The 22,496-nt window shown below is 54.5% G+C and overlaps 12 protein-coding genes across 12 annotated transcripts; 5 read left to right on the plus strand and 7 right to left on the minus strand.

The window, feature by feature from the left end:
• Positions 1–121: 121 nt before the first annotated feature.
• On the minus strand, positions 122–3,186 carry L969DRAFT_104073 (uncharacterized protein; the record flags this gene model as incomplete). The annotated part of the gene is made up of 14 exons (XM_014712192.1): positions 122–336; positions 388–609; positions 667–705; positions 752–880; positions 1,026–1,291; positions 1,414–1,492; positions 1,540–1,761; positions 1,817–1,861; positions 1,911–2,119; positions 2,395–2,539; positions 2,593–2,814; positions 2,868–2,912; positions 2,960–3,031; positions 3,090–3,186. The coding sequence occupies 14 exons, from the start codon at positions 3,184–3,186 to the stop codon at positions 122–124; spliced, it is 2,007 nt and encodes a 668-aa protein (XP_014567678.1).
• A 385-nt stretch (positions 3,187–3,571) lies between these two features.
• L969DRAFT_95261 (uncharacterized protein) lies at positions 3,572–4,372 on the minus strand (the record flags this gene model as incomplete). Its single annotated transcript, XM_014712193.1, has 4 exons — positions 3,572–3,786; positions 3,836–4,057; positions 4,116–4,157; positions 4,204–4,372. 4 exons carry the CDS (start codon positions 4,370–4,372, stop codon positions 3,572–3,574), a joined length of 648 nt encoding a protein of 215 aa, XP_014567679.1.
• A 102-nt stretch (positions 4,373–4,474) lies between these two features.
• Positions 4,475–5,797, minus strand: L969DRAFT_511881 (uncharacterized protein). Its single transcript, XM_014712194.1, has 4 exons — positions 5,325–5,797; positions 5,235–5,276; positions 4,952–5,173; positions 4,475–4,900 (listed from the first exon to the last, which is right to left on the minus strand). Exons 1-4 carry the CDS (start codon positions 5,479–5,481, stop codon positions 4,698–4,700), a joined length of 624 nt encoding a protein of 207 aa, XP_014567680.1. The 5' UTR covers positions 5,482–5,797; the 3' UTR covers positions 4,475–4,697.
• L969DRAFT_76081 (uncharacterized protein) lies at positions 5,796–7,626 on the plus strand (the record flags this gene model as incomplete). Its single annotated transcript, XM_014712195.1, has 2 exons — positions 5,796–6,455; positions 6,505–7,626. 2 exons carry the CDS (start codon positions 5,796–5,798, stop codon positions 7,624–7,626), a joined length of 1,782 nt encoding a protein of 593 aa, XP_014567681.1.
• Positions 7,627–7,682: 56 nt separating this feature from the next.
• Positions 7,683–10,431, minus strand: L969DRAFT_95264 (uncharacterized protein; the record flags this gene model as incomplete). Its single annotated transcript, XM_014712196.1, has 12 exons — positions 7,683–7,832; positions 7,886–7,954; positions 8,003–8,122; positions 8,177–8,383; positions 8,434–8,925; positions 8,985–9,110; positions 9,168–9,390; positions 9,444–9,488; positions 9,663–9,700; positions 9,756–9,832; positions 9,892–10,274; positions 10,334–10,431. The coding sequence occupies 12 exons, from the start codon at positions 10,429–10,431 to the stop codon at positions 7,683–7,685; spliced, it is 2,028 nt and encodes a 675-aa protein (XP_014567682.1).
• A 162-nt stretch (positions 10,432–10,593) lies between these two features.
• Positions 10,594–13,095, plus strand: L969DRAFT_50243 (uncharacterized protein; the record flags this gene model as incomplete). Its single annotated transcript, XM_014712197.1, has 2 exons — positions 10,594–11,349; positions 12,466–13,095. The coding sequence occupies 2 exons, from the start codon at positions 10,594–10,596 to the stop codon at positions 13,093–13,095; spliced, it is 1,386 nt and encodes a 461-aa protein (XP_014567683.1).
• Positions 13,096–13,129: 34 nt separating this feature from the next.
• L969DRAFT_625740 (uncharacterized protein) lies at positions 13,130–13,710 on the plus strand (the record flags this gene model as incomplete). Its single annotated transcript, XM_014712198.1, has 3 exons — positions 13,130–13,431; positions 13,481–13,549; positions 13,609–13,710. The coding sequence occupies exons 1-3, from the start codon at positions 13,300–13,302 to the stop codon at positions 13,708–13,710; spliced, it is 303 nt and encodes a 100-aa protein (XP_014567684.1). The 5' UTR covers positions 13,130–13,299.
• On the minus strand, positions 13,700–14,961 carry L969DRAFT_516083 (uncharacterized protein). The gene is made up of 4 exons (XM_014712199.1): positions 14,689–14,961; positions 14,135–14,625; positions 13,965–14,081; positions 13,700–13,915 (listed from the first exon to the last, which is right to left on the minus strand). The coding sequence occupies exons 2-4, from the start codon at positions 14,571–14,573 to the stop codon at positions 13,815–13,817; spliced, it is 657 nt and encodes a 218-aa protein (XP_014567685.1). The 5' UTR covers positions 14,574–14,625; positions 14,689–14,961; the 3' UTR covers positions 13,700–13,814.
• L969DRAFT_88594 (uncharacterized protein) lies at positions 14,657–16,501 on the plus strand. Its single transcript, XM_014712200.1, has 4 exons — positions 14,657–15,332; positions 15,386–15,964; positions 16,018–16,355; positions 16,409–16,501. The coding sequence occupies exons 1-3, from the start codon at positions 14,766–14,768 to the stop codon at positions 16,240–16,242; spliced, it is 1,371 nt and encodes a 456-aa protein (XP_014567686.1). The 5' UTR covers positions 14,657–14,765; the 3' UTR covers positions 16,243–16,355; positions 16,409–16,501.
• L969DRAFT_95270 (uncharacterized protein) lies at positions 16,281–19,259 on the minus strand (the record flags this gene model as incomplete). The annotated part of the gene is made up of 10 exons (XM_014712201.1): positions 16,281–16,355; positions 16,409–17,041; positions 17,095–17,246; positions 17,300–17,921; positions 17,970–17,993; positions 18,041–18,086; positions 18,274–18,484; positions 18,529–18,727; positions 18,819–19,052; positions 19,104–19,259. 10 exons carry the CDS (start codon positions 19,257–19,259, stop codon positions 16,281–16,283), a joined length of 2,352 nt encoding a protein of 783 aa, XP_014567687.1.
• Positions 19,260–19,961: 702 nt separating this feature from the next.
• L969DRAFT_515033 (uncharacterized protein) lies at positions 19,962–21,588 on the plus strand. The gene is made up of 6 exons (XM_014712202.1): positions 19,962–20,296; positions 20,350–20,728; positions 20,782–21,123; positions 21,174–21,302; positions 21,352–21,381; positions 21,429–21,588. The coding sequence occupies exons 1-6, from the start codon at positions 20,165–20,167 to the stop codon at positions 21,488–21,490; spliced, it is 1,074 nt and encodes a 357-aa protein (XP_014567688.1). The 5' UTR covers positions 19,962–20,164; the 3' UTR covers positions 21,491–21,588.
• A 70-nt stretch (positions 21,589–21,658) lies between these two features.
• Positions 21,659–22,376, minus strand: L969DRAFT_18198 (uncharacterized protein; the record flags this gene model as incomplete). The annotated part of the gene is made up of 4 exons (XM_014711710.1): positions 21,659–21,747; positions 21,817–22,081; positions 22,131–22,304; positions 22,359–22,376. The coding sequence occupies 4 exons, from the start codon at positions 22,374–22,376 to the stop codon at positions 21,659–21,661; spliced, it is 546 nt and encodes a 181-aa protein (XP_014567196.1).
• Between the last annotated feature and the right edge of the window lie 120 nt (positions 22,377–22,496).

Raw genomic sequence — 22,496 nt, forward strand, 5'->3', positions numbered from 1 at the left:
CGCACCGGTGCTGCTATGTCCATTCAGACTCGAGCGACTCACATAGCTTGCTCATAATGCATGCGTATCAGTCATGTGGTCAAACGAGGCGCAATGCAGCCAACAATGCTAAGGCAGCTGTTCATGAGCTTGCTGACTCTCGGAAACGGCAGCCCTTGCTGACTCGTTGCTCTAGCGACAGAGCGCAGCCGTCGTCATCTTCATCCAGTTCGCAATCGAATCTGGTCTTCAGACCGAAGAAGTCTTGACAGCGCGTCCCGCTCCTGGTGGACGGTATCGTCACGAGATTCGTGCATCGGAGGCTTAAGGTAGGCTCTGTTGCGGTAAAGTCATTCGCTAATCGACTTCATCAGTCCATATCGGGAGAGGCAGATCATCAGAACATACCCCTTCCAGGACTCCACTGCATTTGCGCTTCCCATGTCAGCTCGCAGCAGTCGGAGATCGCCGTGACGATTATGTCTGAGCTGCCTTGGACGAATTTGTCCACAGTCTTTGTGGCGTTGACAAGATACTCCGTCTGAGAAGGCGACAAATCCGACCCGACGAGCGAGCAGTTCGGCCACCACGGCTGACCTTTCGACTGGTGACAGTACGCATTGGGGACGCCTGTACGATTCGACGCTCAAAGCTCTGTGTCTAGGGACGTTGCCAAGCACGACGTACCGTTTATATTCTGAAGTAGGGCGCGGAAGAGTGTCTTGGCTGACTGTTCCATCAGAACGGCACATGCAAGGGAGATCACACGCACTCGGCCCTGCATAGACCCGGAAAGTCGATGGCGCCGATGTGCCAGGTATGATGTGCTCCCCAAAACAGTTGACTATGCATGACTGAACGCCGATGCAAAGCTCGACCAGATTTCTCGGCGGAGCGACGGCTGATCCAGCCAGAGCAAGGAACAATGTGAGCCACATCGATGAGAGCGCTCGAGCAAACTAGATGACACTGTCTGAGAGGGTATGCGGCAGACTTCTGCCCTTGCCCTCACGACCGTTGAGCAGCCCCTAATATGGGCCGGATACCGTGCTTGTCTGGACGCATGCTGACGTTGTCCCTCCGATAGAGCTGGAGATCGATTGAGGATGCCGGTATGGTACCCGCGACGATCAGACCAGAGAAAGAGATAGAGAAGTGCGCGTCGCGCTTTTGGGCGCAGAGCGCCGACATGCAATGTGGACAGCCACCCAAGCGCAAGCATCCCTCCGCAAAATCCTCGAGCTGTGACATGGTTGCCAGACGCAGGCGCTCTCTATGTACGGCTTGCAATGAGAAGTCTACGCCGAGCTTGCTTCCGTGATGAAGTGGCAGCCGTCAGGGCCTCTCCTCTCCTTTGACAAGGCGCAAGTGCCATAGCCGGCGAGCAATTCGCATCTGAAAGGCACTGCTTGCTCGAACAGCTCTTGACATGACTTTCCTTCGCTTCTGGAGTATCTGGTCCGATCGTTCGAGCATCGCAAGACAAGAGTAGGCTCTGTTGCATCGAAATCGCCTGTGAGATTGGTCAGTGGCCCGTGTTTCGCGAGGGTTTGTGCGGACCCCAGGTAAGGTCCCAAGTCATCTGTGCTTCCCACTTCAGATCACAGCAGTCATAGACTGCTCCGACGATGGCATGTGAGCTGCCTTGAACGTGCTTGTCGAACTTCGTTTCAGCATCTATGATGTATTCGATCGTCGAAGGTGACGATCGCACATCGATCACCTTGCAATCAGGACCCCACGGTTGGTCGCGCTGCTTGTGACAGCCCAAGACAATGCTTTCTGTTCGTGTCAAACTGTTTCAGAGCGAGGGGTGATGAGCGCAAAACTGCCTTGCCTTCGTCACGCGCAAGCTGCACTCGACCACGGAACAGTGTTTTATCTGGCAGCTACTAGATGAGGCTGATAGATTGCGGCGACACTGCGCTTACCCGGCGCGGAGAGAACCTCAAAGGCTGCTGGTGAGTCTGCGCCGCGCAGAATGTATGACCCGATGCAGTTGACGATGCATGACTGCACGCCTATGCAGAGCTGACCGGTGCTCTTTGGCGAAGCGATGGCGGAGCCCACGAGGACGGAAGAGAGCAGAAGTAGCATCAAGCAGGAGCGGATTTGCAGATAGAGCACGAAAGTAGAGATGCTGACGCGCCCAGCTCAATAATGAGCGCTTTTTGGAGGAGGCTTCTGTCACGACGACGATGCTCCTAAACGTTGGCTCAGGGTTTCTGCGACGAGTGTCGTGATGACGACAGCCATTCCATCGCTGTGATGGGAACAGAAAGCAAGTATTCGACATGGTTGATTGAAGACGCGCGTGATAAGACGATAGGTTGCAATGCGCTCATCTATTGCGGGCTGGCGAGCGATCTAGGTTGACAGCCATTCTTTGTCTGTAGCTCTTGTGACAGTGCGCACGTGTCACCCATTTCGTCCATTTCGCACTTGAAAGTCACCTTTTGTCGGAAGAAGGCTATGCAGCTGAGATTGTAGTAGCTGGAATATCTCTTCTTGGCATCAGTGCATCTCAGTGCAAAGGTTGGCCTTGTCGCAGCAAAGTCATCTGACGATTGGATCAGGAACGTGCGCACTCGAACCTCAGCTTTCCGAAGGTACCTCTGCTGTAATACCATAATATCCGGGCCTCCCACTTCAGGTCGCAGCAGTCTGCAACGGCGGCAACGATTGCAGCTGAGGTGCCTTGAACGTGCTTTTCCATGATCGCGCTGGCGTCCATAACGTATTCGATGTTGGCCGGTGACATCTGAGAACCGACAAGCAGGCAGTCTGGTGACCATGGGTAGTCAATTTCCTTGAGGCAGGTCAAGCTAGGTATGCCTGCAGACGGCGAGGCTCAGATCTGTATCTACCGCGCGAATCGAACGACTCGCCATCGCTCGATATAGCCCGGACCCGTGCGCGGAAGAGCGTCTGAACTACCCGGACTGTCAGACAGGTATGTAGCTGCGTCTTATGAACGAACCCGGTCCCGAGAAGACTTCGAAAAAGGATGGCTCGTGGTCGCCGGGCAAAGTGAACGACGCAAGGCAGTTGACTATGCATGACCGTACGCCCAAGCACAGCTCTTGGTTGCGTTTCGGCGGGGCGGTGACTTGCAGTATGAACGTGAAGAGCAAGATGTGCAGCATTGAGTCTGGTACGCGAGTGTGCAGAGCAGATGACGTCTTTCGAGATTGTGTCGATCCACATGTTTGAGACGTGTCTTGACAACGACCATCTCCTCTTGATATGGATTCGCACGAGCATCAATGAGTGTAGCTGTAGCCACGCAGGTATTCAAGATGAGGGCAAGTACGATTGATGAAAGTGCGTGATGACTGTCCGGGGGCACTCGGAAATCGTAGGAATGATCTTTTCTCGCCGGTCCGCATGGCGACAGATGTACAGCTGCGACGCGAAGTCGGCCGAGATCCATGTGATCAGCATGCACGCAAGCTAGAGCGCCAATGGGCCTATTTAGACCGTTGGCCGCGCCGGACTACGCAGAGCAGTGCGTGCAATGATCCACGCGAAACTTGGCTTCTTGCGAGTGAGCGAGGCCAGATTGCATGTGCTACATGCACCTTTGACAGGGCTAGGACGAGCTGGCGCCGTCTGCAAAGCGACATTCGTGAGAGGCAAGGATCTCTCTCGTCAAGCCGCAAGTGTCGCCCATCTCATCCAGTTCGCAGTTGAAAGTGGTCCTCTTGGCGAAGAAATTGTTGCAGTTCTTGTCAAGATAGCTTGTATATCGCTTCCAAGCGTTCGAACAGTCCAGCACAAGTGTTGGTGCTGTCGCTGTAAAGTCATCTAGCATTGACCTCAGCAACACGATAGTCGGGCAGGTGCCAGATCTGACCTGCGTCAAGGTGCCAGTCCATGCGCGTCTTCCATCTCAGATCACAGCAATCGGCAATGGCCGCGACGATGGCGGTGGAGGTACCTTGGACGTGCTTCTCGAGGATCGCGCTGATGTCGACAATGTACTCGATCTTGGAAGGGGACAGTCGAGTTTCGACAAGTGTGCAGTCCGGAATCCATTGCAGATCGTGCTGCGTATCGCAGCGCAGCTCCAGAGAGCCTGCACCACTCGAAGCTCAGAGGAAGCAGATGAGCACGGCCTTGGAAGTCAGACTTGCCCTTTCTGGAGATCTGAAGCTGTTGAAGGAACAGCATTCGCGCTGTTCGAATGGTCAGGCCGACAAGTCTGTACGGCGCCGTACTGACCTGGTCCTGCGAAAACCTCGAAAGCAGATGGTGTGGCGGCGCCGCGTAAAGTGTGCGATCCGACACAGTTGACTATGCACGATTGAACGCCCACGCATAGCTCATCAGAGCCTTGCGGAGGAGCAGTGACCGAAGTGACCAGCAGGCCGAGTAGCGAGAGCAGCGACATGCAGGAAAATTGAGTTTGCCGGGCTAACGACGATAGATATGCTATTGCCCAGTGATCTGTTTTTCGAGCGAATCTCTCCTGAAGCCTTGACGACCAGGGTTTCTTGTCTTGCACCGCTCGAGTATGATAGCAATTTGCAAGAGCATCGACGCAGGCATTGTCAATAAGAGATGATGTGAATGACACACTCGTGGCGTCCGTCAGCAGGGTTCCGGCGGACGTACTCTCAACAAAGCTTGCCCACGCCACAGCGAATTTGCGTTCCTGTTGCTGAATTGAGAGGCAGCGCAATAAGTGCTTGCATTGCGTTCTCACTGCAAGCTCGCTATTCGCTTGATATAACAATCATTGGGCGTTCGCAGCTCTTTAGCGAAAGCCCGCAGGTGTTGCCTAGCTCGTCCAATTCGCAAGTGTAGTAGACTGTTTCCCGAAAGAAGGCCTTGCATTTCCTTTTTTGATAACGAGTGACTCTTCCCCAGGCATTCGTGCATTTGAGAAAGAAGATAGGCTCCGTTGCCTCGATGTCACCTACCATGGGGTCAGAAGCGCAAAGGTGAGCCGACATCGAGCCGATCGTACCCGTGTTGAGATGCCAGCTCATCTTTGTTTCCCACCTGAGATCACAGCAGTCTGCGATCGCCGCCACGATCATGTCCGAGCTGCCTTGAACATGTTTCTTCATGATCGCATTGACATCCACGACAAATTCGGTCCAAGACGGCGACATCCTGGATTCGACAAGCAAGCAATCGGGTATCCAGGGAATACCGGTCCGGCTGGTGCAGCTCAAGTCGGGGCCTCCTGGAGACCGCAAGGTTTTTCAGGTTGGTCTACCTGACGTGGGCCCAGAGAGTCAACTCGCCATCAGCTGCAGGCTTCACGGTGCTGCGAAAGAGTGTTCTTGCTGCGTTCGCTGTCAGACAAGCAACAAGGTGTGCAGAACTAGACGGACACGGCCCCGAGAAGACTTCGAATGACGATGGCGCATCAGTGCCAGGCAGAGTGTGTGTTCCAATGCAGCACGACTGGACACTCAAGCAAAGCTCGTGGGATGACTTGGGTGGACCACAGACAGAGCCGATCAAGATGGGCAGCAATGCGAGCCACATTGAGTTGAAGGGAGGGTAAGAATGCAGACAATACGAAACTTCGAGGTACTTTGTGTCAGCCCATAGTGTTTGACGAGGTCTTGACAACACTCCCGTTCGCTCGGAGATGAGTGAAGATCATCTGGACAGCGACGAGAGAGGAATGGGTGTGCAAGAGGCAGCAAAGCACAGACACATCTCGATGATGTCACTGCAACAACGTTTGGGGCACACAGAAGGAGCAGTAACGTCCGCGCTCCGCGCTTTTATATCGACAAGGCTTGCGAAGTTCGGAGCTCCCTTGACATCAACGAAGCCCTGCAGACCTCTCCAGCATGGTCGAAGATCTCTCGCTGCCCAAGCTGGAGCCAGGCAAGATCACAGTAGCGGGCTACCTGCTCAGACGAATCCATCAGCTCGGTTGTCGGCAAGTGCTATCAGTTCCCGGCGACTTTACCCTCGCATTCCTCGATTATGTCGTTGATCCGTCGAGTGGACTGGAGTATGTCGGGTGTGCCAACGAGCTCAACGCTGCCTATGCAGCAGATGGTTATGCCCGCGTCAAGCAAGGTCTAGCAGCTCTCGTCACTACATTCGGCGTCGGAGAGCTGTCTGCGCTCAATGGCATCGCGGGCAGTTACAGCGAGCACTTGCCTGTTCTACACATTGTCGGCGCACCCTCGACAAAGTTGCAGGGCAATCACGCCCTCCTGCATCACACGCTTGGTGATGGGCGCTTCGACGTCTTTTCCACGATTGGCAAGCTCGTCACCTGCTCGAGCGCCATACTCGGTGCAAAATCGCTTGCGAGTCCGAGCTCGATCAGTGCAGAGATCGACCGAGTTCTCGTCGAGATGATGACCGAATGCAGACCGGGATACATCTCATTGCCGACGGACCTTGTGCCTCTTCAGATCGATGCTAAGCCACTCGAAGACGAATTGACGCCACAAAGCATTCATAAACACCTCACGACGTCCAGTGTGTCCGAAAAGGTAGATGCTGTCGTATGCACTGATCATGCAGGCTGACATGAGCGTGCAGATGGAAGACTTTGTGGTCAATGAGATTGGCAAGCTTTTCAAAGCTTCGCAACGCCCCATCGTACTCATCGATGCATGTGCGGTACGGTTCGGCGTACAGGATCTGGCTAAGCAGCTCATCGAAGCAACGGATATCACATTCTTCACCACGCCTATGGGCAAATCTGCCATCAGAGAAGATCATCCTCAGTTCGGGGGCGTGTATGCAGGCGCGACATCCGAGGACAGCGTGCAAGCTCATGTAGAGCAAGCTGATCTAACAATCTCCTTGGGCGAAGTCCTGTCTGACTTCAATTCTGGCTCGTTCACGTATAACATCCGGCCTGATCAAGAGGTTAAGCTACATCATGGATACACGCAGATCCAATACGCCACTTACAAGGATGTCGGCTTTCACACGATTCTACCCAAGCTGATCAAATCACTGGGCGCGATAGCAAAGTCTACAAAGAAAGAAAAGATTCCTCGACCAGAGAATGCCGGTCAGGTGCTCGAGCAACCCAAAGAGAACTCGGAGATCATTTCGCAAGATTACTTCTGGCCCACAATGGGCAAGTTCTTTCAGGCAGGCGACATCATCATCGGCGAAACTGGCACTTCTTCCTTCGGGCTACTCGACGTTCAATTTCCGCCAGACGCGGTGTTTGTGTCTCAAGTCTTGTGGGGCAGCATTGGCTACACAGGAGGCGCCGTACTCGGTTGCTCGCTAGCTGCAAGAGAGTTAGGCAAGAAGCAGCGGACTTTGCTCTTCATAGGCGATGGCAGCTTGCAGCTGACAGCGCAGGAGTTCAGCACGGTCATTCGCCAGGATCTTCATCCCATCATCTTTGTGCTGAACAATGATGGCTATGCGATCGAGCGCTTCATACATGGCATGGAAGCCAAGTACAACGACATTCAGGGCTGGCAGTGGCAAAAGCTGCTAGAGCTTTTCGGACCAAAGGCAGGCAAGACGACCTCAGTGCGGGTTTCGACACGCACAGAGCTCGAGGCGCTCATAGCAGACGCATCGTTCGCTACGCTCGAGCAAACCCGTCTGGTCGAGGTCATCTTGCCCAAGTGTGACGCACCTCGCGCGCTAAGAAAGCAAGCCGAGCTGACCGCCAAAGCCAACGCGGACTGATTACACAACAACCTAGACGCGCCCTCTGTATCGATACACACATATGCATTTGCTCGTTATGCAAAGTAAAACTGATCGTTCTTCTTGCGCGACTGCACCTCGAGAATGCCGCTGAGGTAATGCTCGTGATTCAGTGCCGTAGCGCCTTCTCGGAGCGCGATCATGCCTGCCTCGACACAGACTGCTTTGAGCTGCGCGCCATTCATCTGTAGCACCCAAGACGTTTAGTCTTGCCACCTCAGGGCAGCCAGAGACTGACCTCATCTGTACTCCTCGCGAGCTCTTCGAAGTTTATGCGATTGCTGAGTGACATCTTTCGAGAGTGGATCTACTCGTCCTGTGAGCACGTGTGTGCGCAGACGTCCGAGTAACGTGCCTCTAATATTCTCGCCCGCGCTTCCTCAGTCGGCAAGGGGAACTCAATCTTGCGGTCTAATCGGCCAGATCGCAAGAGCGCCGGATCGAGGATGTCAATCCGATTTGTGGCTGCAATGACCTGCTCGCGTGACCGTGTGAGCTCATGTCGGCGCTTTCGAGGACAGGTACTGGCCTTGATGCGATCATCGCTACCGAAGCCGTCGAGCTGATTAAGCAGCTCGAGCATGGTTCTTTGCACTTCACGATCGCCTGATTTTTCGCTGTCGAACCGCTTGGTACCTATCGCATCGAGCTCATCGATGAAGATGATAGCTGGCGCCTTTTCTTTCGCAAGCTCGAAAGCGTCTCTGACGAGTTTTGCACCATCGCCGATGAACATCTGCAGCGGATATCAGCCTGTCAAGACAGCCAGCTGATCACAGCACTTGCCTGGACGAGAGAAGGTCCAGCGAGCTTGAGAAAGAAAGCATCTGCTTGTGCGGCACATGCACGAGCGAGCAAAGTCTTGCCTGTGCCGGGCGGTCCGTACATGAGACAGCCTTTGGGGGCTTTGATGCCGAGTGCCTTGAACTTTTCTGCAGACTTCATGGGCATGACGATGGCTTCGACGAGCTCCTCGATCTGCTTGTCCAGGCCACCGATGTCTGTGTACGCCTCTGTGGGCTTCTCATCGACCTCCATAGCTTTGACGCGCGAGTCATATTCTGATGGCAGTGTGTCGAGGATGAGGTACGAATCCTTCTGGACGCCGACAAGATCGGACGGCTTGAGCTTGTTGGGGTCGACGAGACCGACGAGGGGCAGGAAGATCGTCTGACGGGTGGATGTTTTGACTACGGCACATTTGCCTTTGACGGTAGAGTCGAGGTCTACGTTCGCCCCGTCATTCTCCTCGTCCCCATCTGGGTTGATCTCGAGCAGCTGTCGGTGATCGTGGATGTTAGCTTGCGACCGTAGCCCTCACAACATCAATGGCTTGCCTCCACAACATTGGCGACAAGATAAGGCAGTTGCTTGTTGTTCTTGATCTTGTCAAAGTTGTCGGCCAGCTTGAGCTGCATCTCCTTCTGTGTATGCCTGAGACGGCCCTGCTCTGATCTCATGACCTATGTGATGGCCTGTCAGCCTTGCAGAACACAAGATGATCCTGACGTGAGGCGCACTTTGATGTCATTGTCGATGAGGCGCATGCGGGTAGCAATCTCATCCGCAGAGGCGTCCAGGATCTCTTGAGGCAGCTCTTCTTCCTCTGGCTTGTCTGTCGCCATCTTCTCGCCCTCCTCTGCCGCCATGGTGGCCTGACCAAGCTCGAGACGATGACGCGGCTTTGACGCTGTGACGGCGGTCGGCTGCTGAGTTTGCCTGAGGGGACAGATCTGCTGACAGCTGACCGATCAGTCAGGCTCGCATCTGCTTATGCGCCTCTGCAGAACACGTACGAGGTAGTCTTGTGCGGACTTGAGTCAATCGCTCGACTCGGCCGACTCGACTGGACGCGAGAGAACGCGCACCGTCAAACGGGCTGCACATGACAAGTCGTGCTCAGTTTCAGGGGCTATCAAAGCATGCTCGAGGTGCCCGCAGAGAGCGACGATCTACTGCACTTATAGTTGCGTGCAATATACAGCACACATCTGAGCAAGAGCAATTACCAATACAACCGATGCGCGGGACATTCGTAGCCGCCAGGATTGTTCTGCAGCAAGGCAGGGTCAGCATCGGACATGCAGATCGCAAAGATTGACACGTACATGCAAGTACTTTTGGTGATAGTCTTCTGCATCCCACCATGGTCCTGCCGGCGTGATTTCTGTGACGACGGTCTTGCCTGATTGGAGATCGCGTTAGCACGAGGCTCTCGAGGATGATGGACTGCCGCAGACTGACCCTTCCAATGCTTGGCCTGTACGTCTGCCTTGACCTTCTCGGCAGTCTTGGCTTGCTCGTCAGAGTGAGTGTAGACGGCAGACCGATACTGAGTCCCGCGATCGCCACCTTGCCTGTTCAGCGTCGTCGGGTCGTGCATCCTGAAATGGAACGTCACGAGCTCCTCGTAGCTGACTTTGCTAGGATCAAAGGTGATCTGGAGCGCCTCTGCATGTCCCGTCGTGCCCGAGCAGACCTCTCTGTAGCTTGGCGATGTCGAGCTCTCCTTGCCACCACAATATCCGACCTTCATGGAGTCGACCTTGCTGCCATAGTGCTTGGCAAACATGTGCTCTGTTCCCCAGAAGCACCCATTGGCGACTGTACAGAGCTCCTTGCCGGATCTGTGCTTGCGGTCGGCCATCAGCATTGCGCTTGTCCAGCTGACCAACGAGCCACGCACGGCGCTTGTGAAGCCATCGTTGCTGCCTGAAGATGCGGTGTACTCGTATGAGATGCTTGTGAAAGACCGAAGATGAGACCACCGAAGCGCTTGAGCATGCGAGAGTAGACTTGATCTCGTGAGGCGACCCGGCCGATGATGACGAGTTGTCTTGCCACTCTGTCTTGACGCGTCGTTGACCACGCTCGCTGCCCGTGCCACTCTGCCTGGAGCTCGCGTAATTCCGGTCATACCCCCTGGATGATCCTCTCAATCGACCGATGACGGACGATGTGGACGACATCGGCGCTCAGTGTGCACTGCCGACTTGCCGCACACTGGACTGGCTGCCCATCGCATGTACTGCATGTCAGCTGAGGTTCTGTCGTCACCACGCAGCGCGTGATGATCACGGATGTCCTGCTGACATCCCGGTAGCGCGTGTCGGTCCAGCTGTAGGGCCATCCTTCGCAGAACTCTTGCCGGACCGACAAGCGGGTTATGCAGCCATAGATGCCAAGCGCGAAGTTGCCATGAGCTCCAAAGAAGAGCGTTCTCGCAAGGCCAGAGATCTCATCGCAAAGAACTTTGCACGTGCAAGCCCGTCGACCGTTCAGCCAAAGCCTGCTGTCAAGCGCAACGCCGTCATTGAGCGTATGCGACTTAAAGGCAAGGCCGTTCCTGGCGATCTCAACAAGCGCGCCGTAGCCGAGCAGGACAGGGTCTACTTTCTCGCGCGCTGCCATACCTCTGCAGGATCAAGCGAGAGCAAGTCTGTATGGCTAGACGAATCAACTAGCATCGGCCGGTCACTCGATCTCATTGCAGCTGCTTTCAAAGTACACAATGTCAACCACCAGACGAGTGACATCAGCCTGCGTCTGGCGCTCTTCAAACCGTCAGATCTCCCACGCTCGCTCGGAGATCCTTTCGCGAGCGCTCAAGGCAGCATCGTCACCGCTATGTCTTCCACACTCAGCAGTGTGTTCGAGCCCGGAGAGCTCAGCAAGACGTCTTGGATGCCCGAGCTGTGGCTTGTACGTGGCACGAGTCTGGCATCATCGATATGATTCACGCAAGCAACGTCAGCCAGCTGGGCATTACAAAAAACGACATTGAGCAACACGGCAGAAGGACCTTCGCGCGCGCCACTAGACTTCCGAGCGAGCAAGGATTGACCGTCTGTCTGTCAGCTTACGTAAACTCTGCGCACTTATTACCGAAGACATGCTGCTTTGGGCACAGAGCAAGCTAGGGGTCCGACACAGCTCAAGATCATGATGATCTGAACGCGCGATACAATGGTGCGAGACTAGTCCGAATGCGATTGGACTGCCCCGCGTCTACAATACACTGCGGTCTCACTGAGTCTCACTGAGTAGCCAGAGATTATTGCAAGCCTTTTGATACATATGTCTCAGTGATGCTAATCTGATGAGAGTATGTGTGAAGTAAATTCACTCGTCTTTTGAGATAAACTTCAACATTCGACCGTCAGCCTCACCGCGAGCCTATTTGGGTTTGCCCCGCACGCTTGCTGAGAAGGTTCGGATCCTTTTGAGGACGACTGTTCCCGGCACCTTGGCCCGAGGCGAACTCATCTTCGCTGATGGCCTCGGAGGTCGAGTCACGTGTCATGGAGTTTTTGACGCGTCAAATATTTTCGACGCCATGTGCGGTAAAAGAGATCACCAAAGTCACAATGGGCTGTATGGTTCTTGCTAGCGGTTTATAGCATCTGGACGAATTTTGGTACTCTTTTGCTCTAAACTCAGTGTACAAGAAGAACATGCTCAAATATGCACGATGCAGGCTTTTGAGAAAATCTCTGAGATGAGCCTTGTCCGTACGGCTGTAGGCACCACAACGTCATACAACATTCTCAGCGAAGTTTCAGGTCATTTAGAGCCTGCGAAATTTGGTGTTGTTAACAAGTGACTCGATCCAGTGACGTGGCAGTTCTCGACCGCTGTCGCGCCAGGTGCCCCGTAGACGCCTCCCCGCCCACAAGATTGCCCCTCAATTCCGCGGGATTGCCCCTCAGTTGTCGGATAGAGTTTCGCTGCGTCAGGAAGAGAAGGCAAATTGCCAGGAACATCGGTCGCACATTCATGTAAAACGTGAAGATTGTCAGACTTGATATGACATGACAGTCTTCATGGCATCAGATCGATACTTCACTCATCTGCGTTTGTCGACATCACACCTTTAGCGAGTCGACATGGCTCCTTGTTCTCAGATGCTGGCTCAAGTTTCGAGAGAGTCTGGGCAGGATTCCGATGGCATTCTGCACATGTATCCTCAAAACACCTCCACTGAACCTCTGCACGCCCGTCCACAATGCTCAAAATCACAACTACGAGCTCACAAATGGCTGCTCTGTCTCTCCCCGTGGCGAAGGAAACGCTGCACATAGCCATACTGGACAGCGAGAACACGCAGGAAATGGTCTGCAGGCTCGAGACGGGAATGCTCTCCAACCTGGTAGCAGCCGCCTCGGCGCAGCTGACCTCTCTGTGGCGCACTGTTGCCAGGTCATAATGCTTTTGGTCTCGCTCGACGTACAACAAGCTCTGCAATCACTACATGCGGATATGACCGATATCAATACAACCCTATGCGCCTCTTGCACTGTCGAGATTGGATTCCAATCGAGATGGATGGTTGCTGTTGTGGCCGCCGTACGACTGCTCGTGTATGGCATGCAGGCACTCACCAACCCTGCTCGAACGCCACGATGGAGTGTCTTGCACGAGCTACGGTTACTCAATGCAGCGCGCTGAGCTCTGCCAATCCGAGACGAAGCCATCGTCATGACACTGCAACGGACACTTTTGAGCTGCAATACGCCTACGGCCGTTGGGGTGTGATCCAGTCAACGGGCACAGAAGAGCGCGACTTCAATCTCTGCCCGTCACAGAGTCTACAAAAGCTCGATCCTGAGTACATCATGCAGATCACGTACATCCTGCCCTGTCTAAGTTGCAATGGCGAGCTTTGGCTCCGGAGCAATGTCAGGCAAAGCATTGCCAAATTCGCCACAAACATTCATACTGGAGATTGCCCATTGTCATCAGAATGCCATCAGCTTGGCTGGCTTCACGCTTGACTCTGACACAGTGAGCCTCCGATATGGACATCTGTTGCTTAGGTTGATCTGAATGGCAGGATTGGACGGTCCTCCCTGCGCGATGGCCTGGTGTCAAGCATCTGGCGGGAGTCAGGCCACGTCTGCAGGTCAGATGACGGGTTTCGTGGTCGCAAATTTGCATTTCCCCACTGGCGACTCGCTCGAGCGTAACATATGCTTCGACAATGCGACCAAAGCAATCAGATCCATGTCCGTTTGGCGAGCTATCGTGCTTGGCTACAAGTGGCAGATCTCGGATACAGTGTAAGCTCGACTACCTGTTCGCTTCATCTACAGTTCCCAATTTGATCGTACGGACGAGCGGCGAACGCATATCATCGCCCTGTCTTCCACCTCTGACTGAGAGCGGTACTATGCAATCTGAGGCGCAGGCGGGGGAGTCTTGCAGCCTGAATATGTAGTGGCGAGTTCGAAGACGGGCTGCGGCGAACGGATGGGACATGCGCCGTTGCCTGCACACCCGTGAGTTCCATCTTCAAGATGATATTGAAGCATGACGACCTTTCTGAGGGATGAGCTTTGCGCACTCGCCCCGTTCGCCTTCATCCTTTTTTCGGTAGAAGATCTCGTCGTAGTCGCAGCTCCAGCGAGCCTTCTGATCGTCGTATCTGAAGTCACCTGTGGCATGGCTCAGGCTGTCAGAAGATGATGGGCAGCGACGGGAGACTGACGATCCGTGAGGCCCACATGAACGATAACCTCGTGGTAGACACGACAGCAGCGCTGTAGAATCGGCCAAGCGGGAGCAATCGGATTGGGCAGCAGCGTCATCGTCATGCGCTGGCTGACTTCGTATACGGCGTGCGATGGGTCGCCCTGTAGGAGTTGCGCACGGCATTTCACACTGCGGCCCTTGGGGCTCTCTTGGCATGTCGCTCCCCTCTTCAGCGTGGGATGGTTTGGCTTAAGTGAGATCATCACGACTGTTGGGTCTAAGAAGGCTTGCAGCGAGACCGGGTAGAACAGCGGGCCGAGCGAGGGCACAGGATCGCAGTAAACTGAGGTACGAGGCACGTAATCGCAGTAATTCCTCGTGGCGGCGGTGTGCGGAGCTAGCGCTGACGGTGCTTGATGATGCAAGAGAAGCAGTACGTAGAGGAAGGCAATCATGTCTGGCCGATGCGCAAGGCTCGAGGCAGACTGAGAGGGCCGCAGGTCTGCACTGTGACACGTGACGCGTGACATTGAGCGAGCTCAGGCTGACACAGAGAGACTCAAGCCTCACTGATCCTCGACCGATAGACCATCACAGGGGCCTGAACGAAGCCCGCTTCGGCTCACCTGGCTCTGAGCTCGTGCAGCATGACTGCGCTTGCATTCCCGATAGCTATCATCTGTCTTGCCAGCTTTCAGTACGGCTACCACATCTCAGCTCTCAATTCGATACACGGCGCATTGACATGTCTGGACCGATCGGGACCTGTAGACTCGGCCGTCGACTGGCTACCTACCTGCATCCCCATGACCAATGTCGAATTTGGCATCATCACATCTGCCTATACGCTCGGTGGGCTCATAGGCAGCCTGTTAGCTGGCAAGCTCGCTAACTCGCATGGCCGAAAAAGGTCCACTGTCTATGCGGCCCTCTTCGTCATCGTTGGCAGCTTGCCTATGACGCTGCCAATCTCTGTCTGGATGATCGCTTTCGGGCGCGTACTCGTTGGCGTTGGCTGCGGCATGTCGACCGTACTTGTGCCGATGTACCTCTCAGAGATTGCGCCGTCCAAGATGAAAGGCAAGATCGGCATCATGACGCAGCTGTCTATAGTCCTCGGCATCTTTGCAGCTCAGGCCCTATCCTTGCCTTTCGTCGGACCTGGCCAATGGCGCTACATACCCTTTATCAGTGGGATCATTGCTCTCATTCAGGTCGGCGATCTTTCCTTGCTGAACGTATCACGCACAGCTCAGCAGATTCGCAGATACTCTTGATGGCATCAGTCGCGGAATCACCCAAGTGGCAAGCGCAACAGGACGAGCTGGCTCGCAAGACTTCCTCTACCCTCATAGGGCCCCAAGCGAGCGATCCTCTCTTGGGCGAGCAAGACGCACTCGAAGGCGCCAAGCCGGATCGATACGTTCCTTTGAGCGTCCCGGAGCTGCTTAAGAGCGGCGAGCCTGCCGTCAGAAACGGCAAGTGGTTCGTAGCATTTATCTCTGCAGGCCAGCAGGTTTCTGGCGTCAATGCCGTGCTCTACTATTCGACTTCGATTCTCATGACGGTCATGCCTACAAATGCCAAGTACATCGCCTTGCTCGTCACAGCGGTCAACGTTCTGATGACATTCCCGTCGATTGTTCTCATCGACAACATGGGTCGTAAGCCGCTCTTCTTGCTATCCTCGATCGGCATGTGCATTTCCTCGCTCGTGCTGGCCATGGCAATCAATCACAGTCTCAGTGCGTTCGCCAGCATCTTCATCATCACTTTTGTGTCCAGCTTCGCTATCGGTCTGGGTCCTTTGCTGTTCATTCTCGTTGGCGAGGTCGTGCCGGAGCACGTAAGCATCTATGTCTGTCCTCTAGCAGTAGTGTGGGCTGATCGAGCAACCAGGCATCTGCTGCCGCAACCAGTTTCGGACTCGCTGTCAACTGGACATCAAACGCGCTGATTGGCCTCACTTTCCTGCCCCTTCGCGACGCATTGTCTGGTTCAGCGGGCGGTGGGCCAGGTACGGGCAACGGCCAGGGCAACGTCTTCTTCATATTCACCGGCACGATGCTCATCCTCACCCTCGGCGTTGCGCGGTGGTATCACCCGGATAGCACAGAAATCTAGATTCATAATCTGGCATCGCAGTGGCGAGCCATGCCGCATCAGCGCTGCAGCGGTCTAGCACCGCCGATGCACCGTCCTCGTACAAAGACGGAACCGATGTTGCGATCATCACCCTATTGACGTCCGTGTCAATCAGCACACTTGGCCACCGATCAACGCGACTGACACAGAAGAGGAACTTTTCGAAAAGCGTCTCGATGGACTCGTCCGGTTCTACGAAGATGGCAGGATTCAGACCCTCGGGATAAGGCGAAGGGGTCGTCTGTATCGCATCCTCGGCACTCGATACGTCACCAGGAGCGACGTTGTCGGGTTCTTTCTGACCAGTCTGAACGAGCAAAGCATCAAAGTCTTTGCCGACTAGAAAGTTACCAATCTGTTCGTCAAAGGCGCACACTTGAGCGCCGCCTAGCGTAGCGAGATAGAAGAGTGTCTCGAGAGGCAGATGCCGATTCGCAAAGTCGGGATGGAAGTCAGGCCCGTCTGCCGCTTCGGCGGTCGCCTTGATATCCTCGCCCTCATCGGTCCGCACTTCAACTTGAACACTTTTGTCTGAACTTGCCTCTACTGTTGATCTACCGGTTTGTGAAGTCACGCGGATATTGGCCTCGCCCTTTGGCGTTTGCGAGCGACCTCGCCGCCCTTTCGTTGTCGTTGCGACATTATCGCGCGCTGAGAATGCAAGGACCTTCGAGACGACCGATGCTTCTCGCAAAGCTGTCAAGATGCCAAAGCCGAAACCGCCAGAGACGTCTGTGCCTAGACCCACTTTCATGCCTTTTGACAGCATCTCGGCAACCTGCTCAAGCCATGTCAACGATAGGACGCGCGTCGCGCATAAGAGAAGCGTACGCGAGAGGCGCCGCTGCGCAGATTGAGATTGGACGAAGGGCAGTGAGCAATACCGCTCCCCTTTGCGCGGATGAGCTCCATTTCAGCATCGTCCAAGTGAATGCAATGCGCCAGGATGGTGTTGTTTTTGAGGAGGCCAAAGTGATCGTACACTGTCATTCTCGGCATCAGTCAGGCCCGAATGTGTCCCTCGAGGTCAACATACCATGAGTATATGTATCAGCAAAAGGGAAAAGCTCTCGCGTGTAGCTGATTTCTGCTGGCGACTCTGACAGATGCGTCTGGACACGCAAGGTCTTGTCTTGAGCGAGCAGCGCTTGCAAGCTCGCGAGCAGAGCATCTGAGCATGAGATGGCAAATCGAGGCGTGACGATGGCATGAACGAGCGCGCGGGCATCTCGATGTGACTTTGAGAGGGTGACATGCTTGTGATGACCGTTTGAGGAGGCAGACGAGTGAGAGGAAGTCGAGCTGGCCGACGAATTGGAGGAGATGGAGGACGTCCGATGGACTTCATGATTGCGTTCTTGAGGCGCGTCAAGCGGATGGGAAGCCTCGTAGCACATATCGCGTACATGAGCGACGAGACGTTTGGTGTCCTCCACAGATTGGGCCGCGCTTTTCTCACGGTACCAAGTTGGACTGTTACGGTCCATGCAGCATTTGCCGATGAGTGCTCGCTGGCCCTTCTCGAAGCAGACATTGGCAAGTCGTTTTGAGGCTTCGAGGTGCAAGGTAGCATAGTACGCGCACGTCGTGGTACCCGAATTGATGACTCGCGTGACGACAGCCTCATACGCCTTTTGAGCATATACTGGGTTCTCGAACTGGCGCAGCTATAAGCTCGGCCAGAGTTTGCTCAGATTAGTGCTTGCCTTTCGTTCTGCTGGGAAGGTGATCTATCTCTGCGCATTAGCACAGACTTGACGTTGCGAATCACACGGACATGTTCCAACCAATCGAGCAGTTCGTGCTGCTGTCCTAAGCCCAGGCTGGCGTCCTTATCAACGACAGCGCAGCCTGGCAAGCCAGACCGGGCTCACTTGACATATCTATGTCACCCGTCAGCTGACTGACGTGGACTGCACGGTTCTGCTTACTGTGGCGCATGTGTATGAGTGTCCACAAGCCTGCAGACCGTGTCAGTCGGTCAATGACGCTGAGAGGGCCGACTCATACCCAGGCACGATAAAGTCTCCCCTCGCAAGTCTGACGATCTTTGCATCCTGCCACTGACTACCCTTGTTGGTGATCCTCGACTTGACGTCCTCTCTGCTCACTCCCTGCTCGACAAAGCTGATGACGCCCTGCTCGTCAACGCCAAGCAAAGTGTCTTTCAGGTACTCGAGCGTGAGCACGTCGAGACTGTGCACAAATGTGCCGTAGTAGACTGTCGGCCTGATTGATACCATTGCAAAGGTCGGGTGAGTGCACCACAGGCTGGTTGGCAGTGGCTGAGCTGCTCTGAGGCCCGCGCCTGATAGGCCTGATAATGATAAAGACGACGACGACGCGACTTGCCCGCCGTCGATGCGCTGACCGGCTGATAAGCCACGCTGGGGCGTGCATCCTCCTCTATCCAGAAACTGCTCGCTTCATCGTCATCGTCGGACACACATGCATTCATCGACATCTATGCGCACGAACGCTGTGAGGCAACGATGGCGCTCTGCTCAGTAAAGTTCTCCCGGCCACGTCGGACGGACAACCCCGCCAATCGTGACCTTGGAGTGGATGTTCCTCGTATCAAAATTGGTATTCTGGGCGTTAAAGTGATCGATGTAGGTGTATTCGATTGCAGCGCCTCTGGCAAAGAAGTAGATCGCAAACGTGAAGGGCGTCCTGCCGTCCATGCCGTAGACATCGAAACCCTCGCTATGATAGCCTCGCAGGTCTTCTACCAGCCAGACAGGCGTGTAGATTGTCTGTGGCTTTGACGATCCAAAAGGGGCAAAGTACTGTCGCGCCAGTCAGCGATCAACGGACGGCACTCAGCCAGACAGCCAGACATATCCATCCTTAGGGCGATAGTTGAGACAAAAGGACATCTCTAGCGTTGGCGTTGTAGCATCTGGGCTGCCGAAAATGGACACCGTCGTCACGTCGACGGCAGCGCAGGCGCCTTTGTTATATCTGGCCGCAACGGCCGGCGAGATTGTAGCCATCGCGAGACCACATAGAGGCAGTATCGGGCTTGCGAACATGGATGCCTTCGTCTTCGACTTGCGAGCTTTTGCTACTACGACAGTGCGAGTCAATGTTGCTACGAAATATGCGTCACACAGTGCAGGCGCGCTGTCAACAGTATCTAGGCACGGTTGGCTTGCGGGCTCTTTACGGTGCGTCGATCGTCGTCGCGTGAGGCCACGGCAGACTTGCAATGTCGTCGATGACGAGGCGGTAGCGAGCATCGTAGAACTTGCCATGGTGACGCACCTCGGACACCAGCACATAGTGGGTAGCGCGCACGCCGCATGCTGAGTGCAGTGTGAGATGCAGCCTGATCGCGTCGCCGAACGGGCGCGATTGATGGCCGTGCAACTTACAACAAACTGCTGACAGATTCCTTCAGCTGGTCTGAGGGAGCCTTTAGGCCGTAAGAGGCTACGTAGCAGTGACCGCTTGATCTCGAACGCATCGCTGGAATGTGTACCTGATGGCATTCTACGAGCCACAATCTTGCTGGCTTCAGACAGGCGCAATACTCGCGTAACATATCAATGCAAGCCATAGCCGATCGGCTGATCTTGCTATGTAGAGCCTGTTCGGATCTTCAGAGGTCTTGTGCCAACTTGAGCTGCAGACACAATCGGCCGAAGAGCTTGCTTCGAATTGTCGGCGCGCATCGTGAGCTTCGTCGAGGCTCGTATGATGCAAAATATCGTGGGACTTTGCTGTCTGTGGAAGCAACGGGGAGCATCATGAGTGAGAGATAGAGTGTCTTTGGCTCTCGAGAGAAAGCGAGATGCGCTACACTCCCGAAATTCACTGAAACTCAGATTATATTGGTTTCTCCTCGAGTTGCCCCTTCTAAGAACGACTCGCGCCACCATCAGCTAGTGATCCGAGCATGCTGATCATATCCACGAGAGTCTTCTGCACGCTTGCCTCTGTGCTCTTTATCTCGGCAACGTCCTTCGCTCATGCTCTTGATCGCCGTGACCCCAACCTCAGACTGTATACTGTCACGGGATTCGGCACTGTCCGCCTGTCTCGACACACTTCGTAGCACGACACGCTGAGGTTGATGCGCAGGGACACTGCGACGAGCCTACCGTGACTCGGCGCGAAGATCGCGACCCAGAACCGCTGTTCACTTGGGCTTTGTGGGCACACAAACTTGATGTCGAAGTCACAACCTTCGCTGACACCGTCCAGGCTCGCATCACAAGCTCTACCAACGTCGAAAGATACGGGGTGATAGTACCCACCCCCGGTCATGCTCGACGAGTCAGAGTCGAAGGCATGGTCGTCAATCGCCCCCTTAATCCGGACATGCAAGTCAAGGCCTGCTGTCGAGTCTTTACGCCCTTTGCCTTTGAGATTTATGTCGCCGCAGAGCGCGTTGAGAATCTGCCCACGGAGAGCTACGTCTCCTGCTTCCGAGATGGCGACAACGACGGGACATGCAATCGTCCGTTGGTGCCCCGTGCTATCTGTCAGAGCTGATGTGACTCGTCAAAGCAGCACACACCTTGAAAGTTCGACCGCCCGGCTTTGTTGATCATTGCGTGACCGAATTCCAATGGATCCAGAGGGATGGGACGGGAGAATGGAAGGACAACTCGTTCATGCTACAAGGAGGATTGGAAGGACATTGCGCGGTCACACCGGAAATCACTATTCCGATAGCATCACAGGTACCGATCGAACTCAACGTATCGATATGGCTTCCCAGCTACAACCTCTTCCTCGACAACTCGAAAAACATCGTTTGGTACCAGCAATTTGACTATGAAAGCTACTATGTCAAGCATCCCAAGGAAATCCGGTTAGAATTCAATGCAAGACCGATAAGACCTCGCCAATGTTGGTCCAATGCTCTCAGATTTCGCCCAAGGGCTGATGCTCGTCGGCAGGGCACGATTGCTGTCAAGCGCGCGTCATCACTAGCGGCGTCTTGGATCTCATCAGCGGAGAGGTGCTTAGCATAAAGAGCTGGATGGCGCTCTATTGCAATGAGCTCGTCGCACTGCCGAGCTGCGACGGTGAGTCCGGACCCTGCATCACACATAGTGTTGACAAGCCGCGATATAGCTACTGCAACCGCCTCTTCACCACTGATTGGTCAGACGAGCCCCTGTAATACTATCAGCCTGACTGACATCGTGCAGCTGTCACGGGATGGATGTCCTGCGAGGCCAGAGTCAAATGGTCCTCAAGATATATCCATTAGCCTGTACATACAGTACAGCTACGCAGTCGCAAACCCATTATCGTCCTCCTCCATCGTCCATTTGAGATCCCCTTGACAGCTCGTGCGCTCAGCTGTGAGTATCGATAAGCAAAGCCTACGTGTTTGGCTGCAACTTGCTTCGTAAATCAAGTGAACCTGTTCGTAGCATTAGCATATCCGTTGAATCTGACCATATATGCGTGCTATCACACTCGTTGGTCGCGTATGGGACCGCCACATGAGATTGTCATCTTCTCCTGCTGCACAAAGCAGCGGTCTTGCACGTATGTCAGTGAAATGCTGCTGGTGCGACAATTCGAGGTTACCATCAGATTCGAGAGGAATGTCTATATCCAGCAAAATGTCTGCATCACAGCATCTGGCCATTTCAATATCTTTGGGTCGTACGCTGAAGCGCACTCGAGCGGGAGCGTAGTGAATGAAAAAGCCTTCAACCTGTAGCTGACTGTAGTACGACACTCCCTTGCCGCCATCGAGCCACAGCGTATGATCGTCGAACGCGGTGACGTTGAATGCGAGTTGATCCTTTGATACGATCGCTGCCCACTGCCCGGAACTCAATCCTGCCCACTGCTTGCGTACGTCGGACCAGCGCAAGATCTTGCTGTATTTGATCTACGGTAAGGATGGCACGGAGCATGAAGCGCGCCTTGACCAAGGCAGCGTTATCATCTTTCCATCTTGCTACAACTTGCATGAGGTCCGTGTAGGCTGCATTGATATTTGACATTGAAGTCACATCGGCTAACTTCAGCCGATTTGAGAAGGCAGCACCTGGTGGTAAGTGATCCGGCTGAGAGCCTGCGCAACGATCAGCCCATAGATCGCGACGACACGCCAAACGGACGATCGCATAGCCCGTCATTGTCCTCTGCTACGCAGGATACGTATCATGTAGTCTTGTCGGGCAGGCTGCGAAATGGCTGGGCTACTGTCAGATGAAGCTCAAACCTGGTGGTCGTGAAGGTACGGCAGCAGTGCAAAT

Source organism: Mixia osmundae (genome assembly GCF_000708205.1).
Source record: "Mixia osmundae IAM 14324 unplaced genomic scaffold scaffold_6, whole genome shotgun sequence".
In the NCBI taxonomy this organism is placed as follows: Eukaryota; Fungi; Basidiomycota; class Mixiomycetes; order Mixiales; family Mixiaceae; genus Mixia; species Mixia osmundae.

Excerpts from the sequence above, each read along its gene's own strand:
- L969DRAFT_516083 (XM_014712199.1), bottom strand. The coding sequence starts at position 14,573 with ATGATTGCCTTCCTCTACGTACTGCTTCTCTTGCATCATCAAGCACCG. Across the intron at positions 14,082-14,134 it reads TCATGTGGGCCTCACGGATC|GTGACTTCAGATACGACGAT; the intron begins GTCAGTCTCCCG and ends GCCATGCCACAG. Across the intron at positions 13,916-13,964 it reads AAAGCTCATCCCTCAGAAAG|GCAACGGCGCATGTCCCATC; the intron begins GTCGTCATGCTT and ends ACGGGTGTGCAG.
- L969DRAFT_515033 (XM_014712202.1), top strand. The coding sequence starts at position 20,165 with ATGCTGATCATATCCACGAGAGTCTTCTGCACGCTTGCCTCTGTGCTC. Across the intron at positions 21,124-21,173 it reads ACCGATAAGACCTCGCCAAT|GGCACGATTGCTGTCAAGCG; the intron begins GTTGGTCCAATG and ends GCTCGTCGGCAG. Across the intron at positions 21,382-21,428 it reads CGCCTCTTCACCACTGATTG|CTGTCACGGGATGGATGTCC; the intron begins GTCAGACGAGCC and ends GACATCGTGCAG.
- L969DRAFT_511881 (XM_014712194.1), bottom strand. The coding sequence starts at position 5,481 with ATGTGGCTCGCATTGCTGCCCATCTTGATCGGCTCTGTCTGTGGTCCA. Across the intron at positions 5,277-5,324 it reads CGAAGTCTTCTCGGGGCCGT|CAAGAACACTCTTTCGCAGC; the intron begins GTCCGTCTAGTT and ends CAGCGAACGCAG. Across the intron at positions 4,901-4,951 it reads GAGCTGGCATCTCAACACGG|GTGACATCGAGGCAACGGAG; the intron begins GTACGATCGGCT and ends ACCCCATGGTAG.
- L969DRAFT_88594 (XM_014712200.1), top strand. The coding sequence starts at position 14,766 with ATGACTGCGCTTGCATTCCCGATAGCTATCATCTGTCTTGCCAGCTTT. Across the intron at positions 15,333-15,385 it reads GGATCATTGCTCTCATTCAG|ATACTCTTGATGGCATCAGT; the intron begins GTCGGCGATCTT and ends GCAGATTCGCAG. Across the intron at positions 15,965-16,017 it reads GCGAGGTCGTGCCGGAGCAC|GCATCTGCTGCCGCAACCAG; the intron begins GTAAGCATCTAT and ends TCGAGCAACCAG.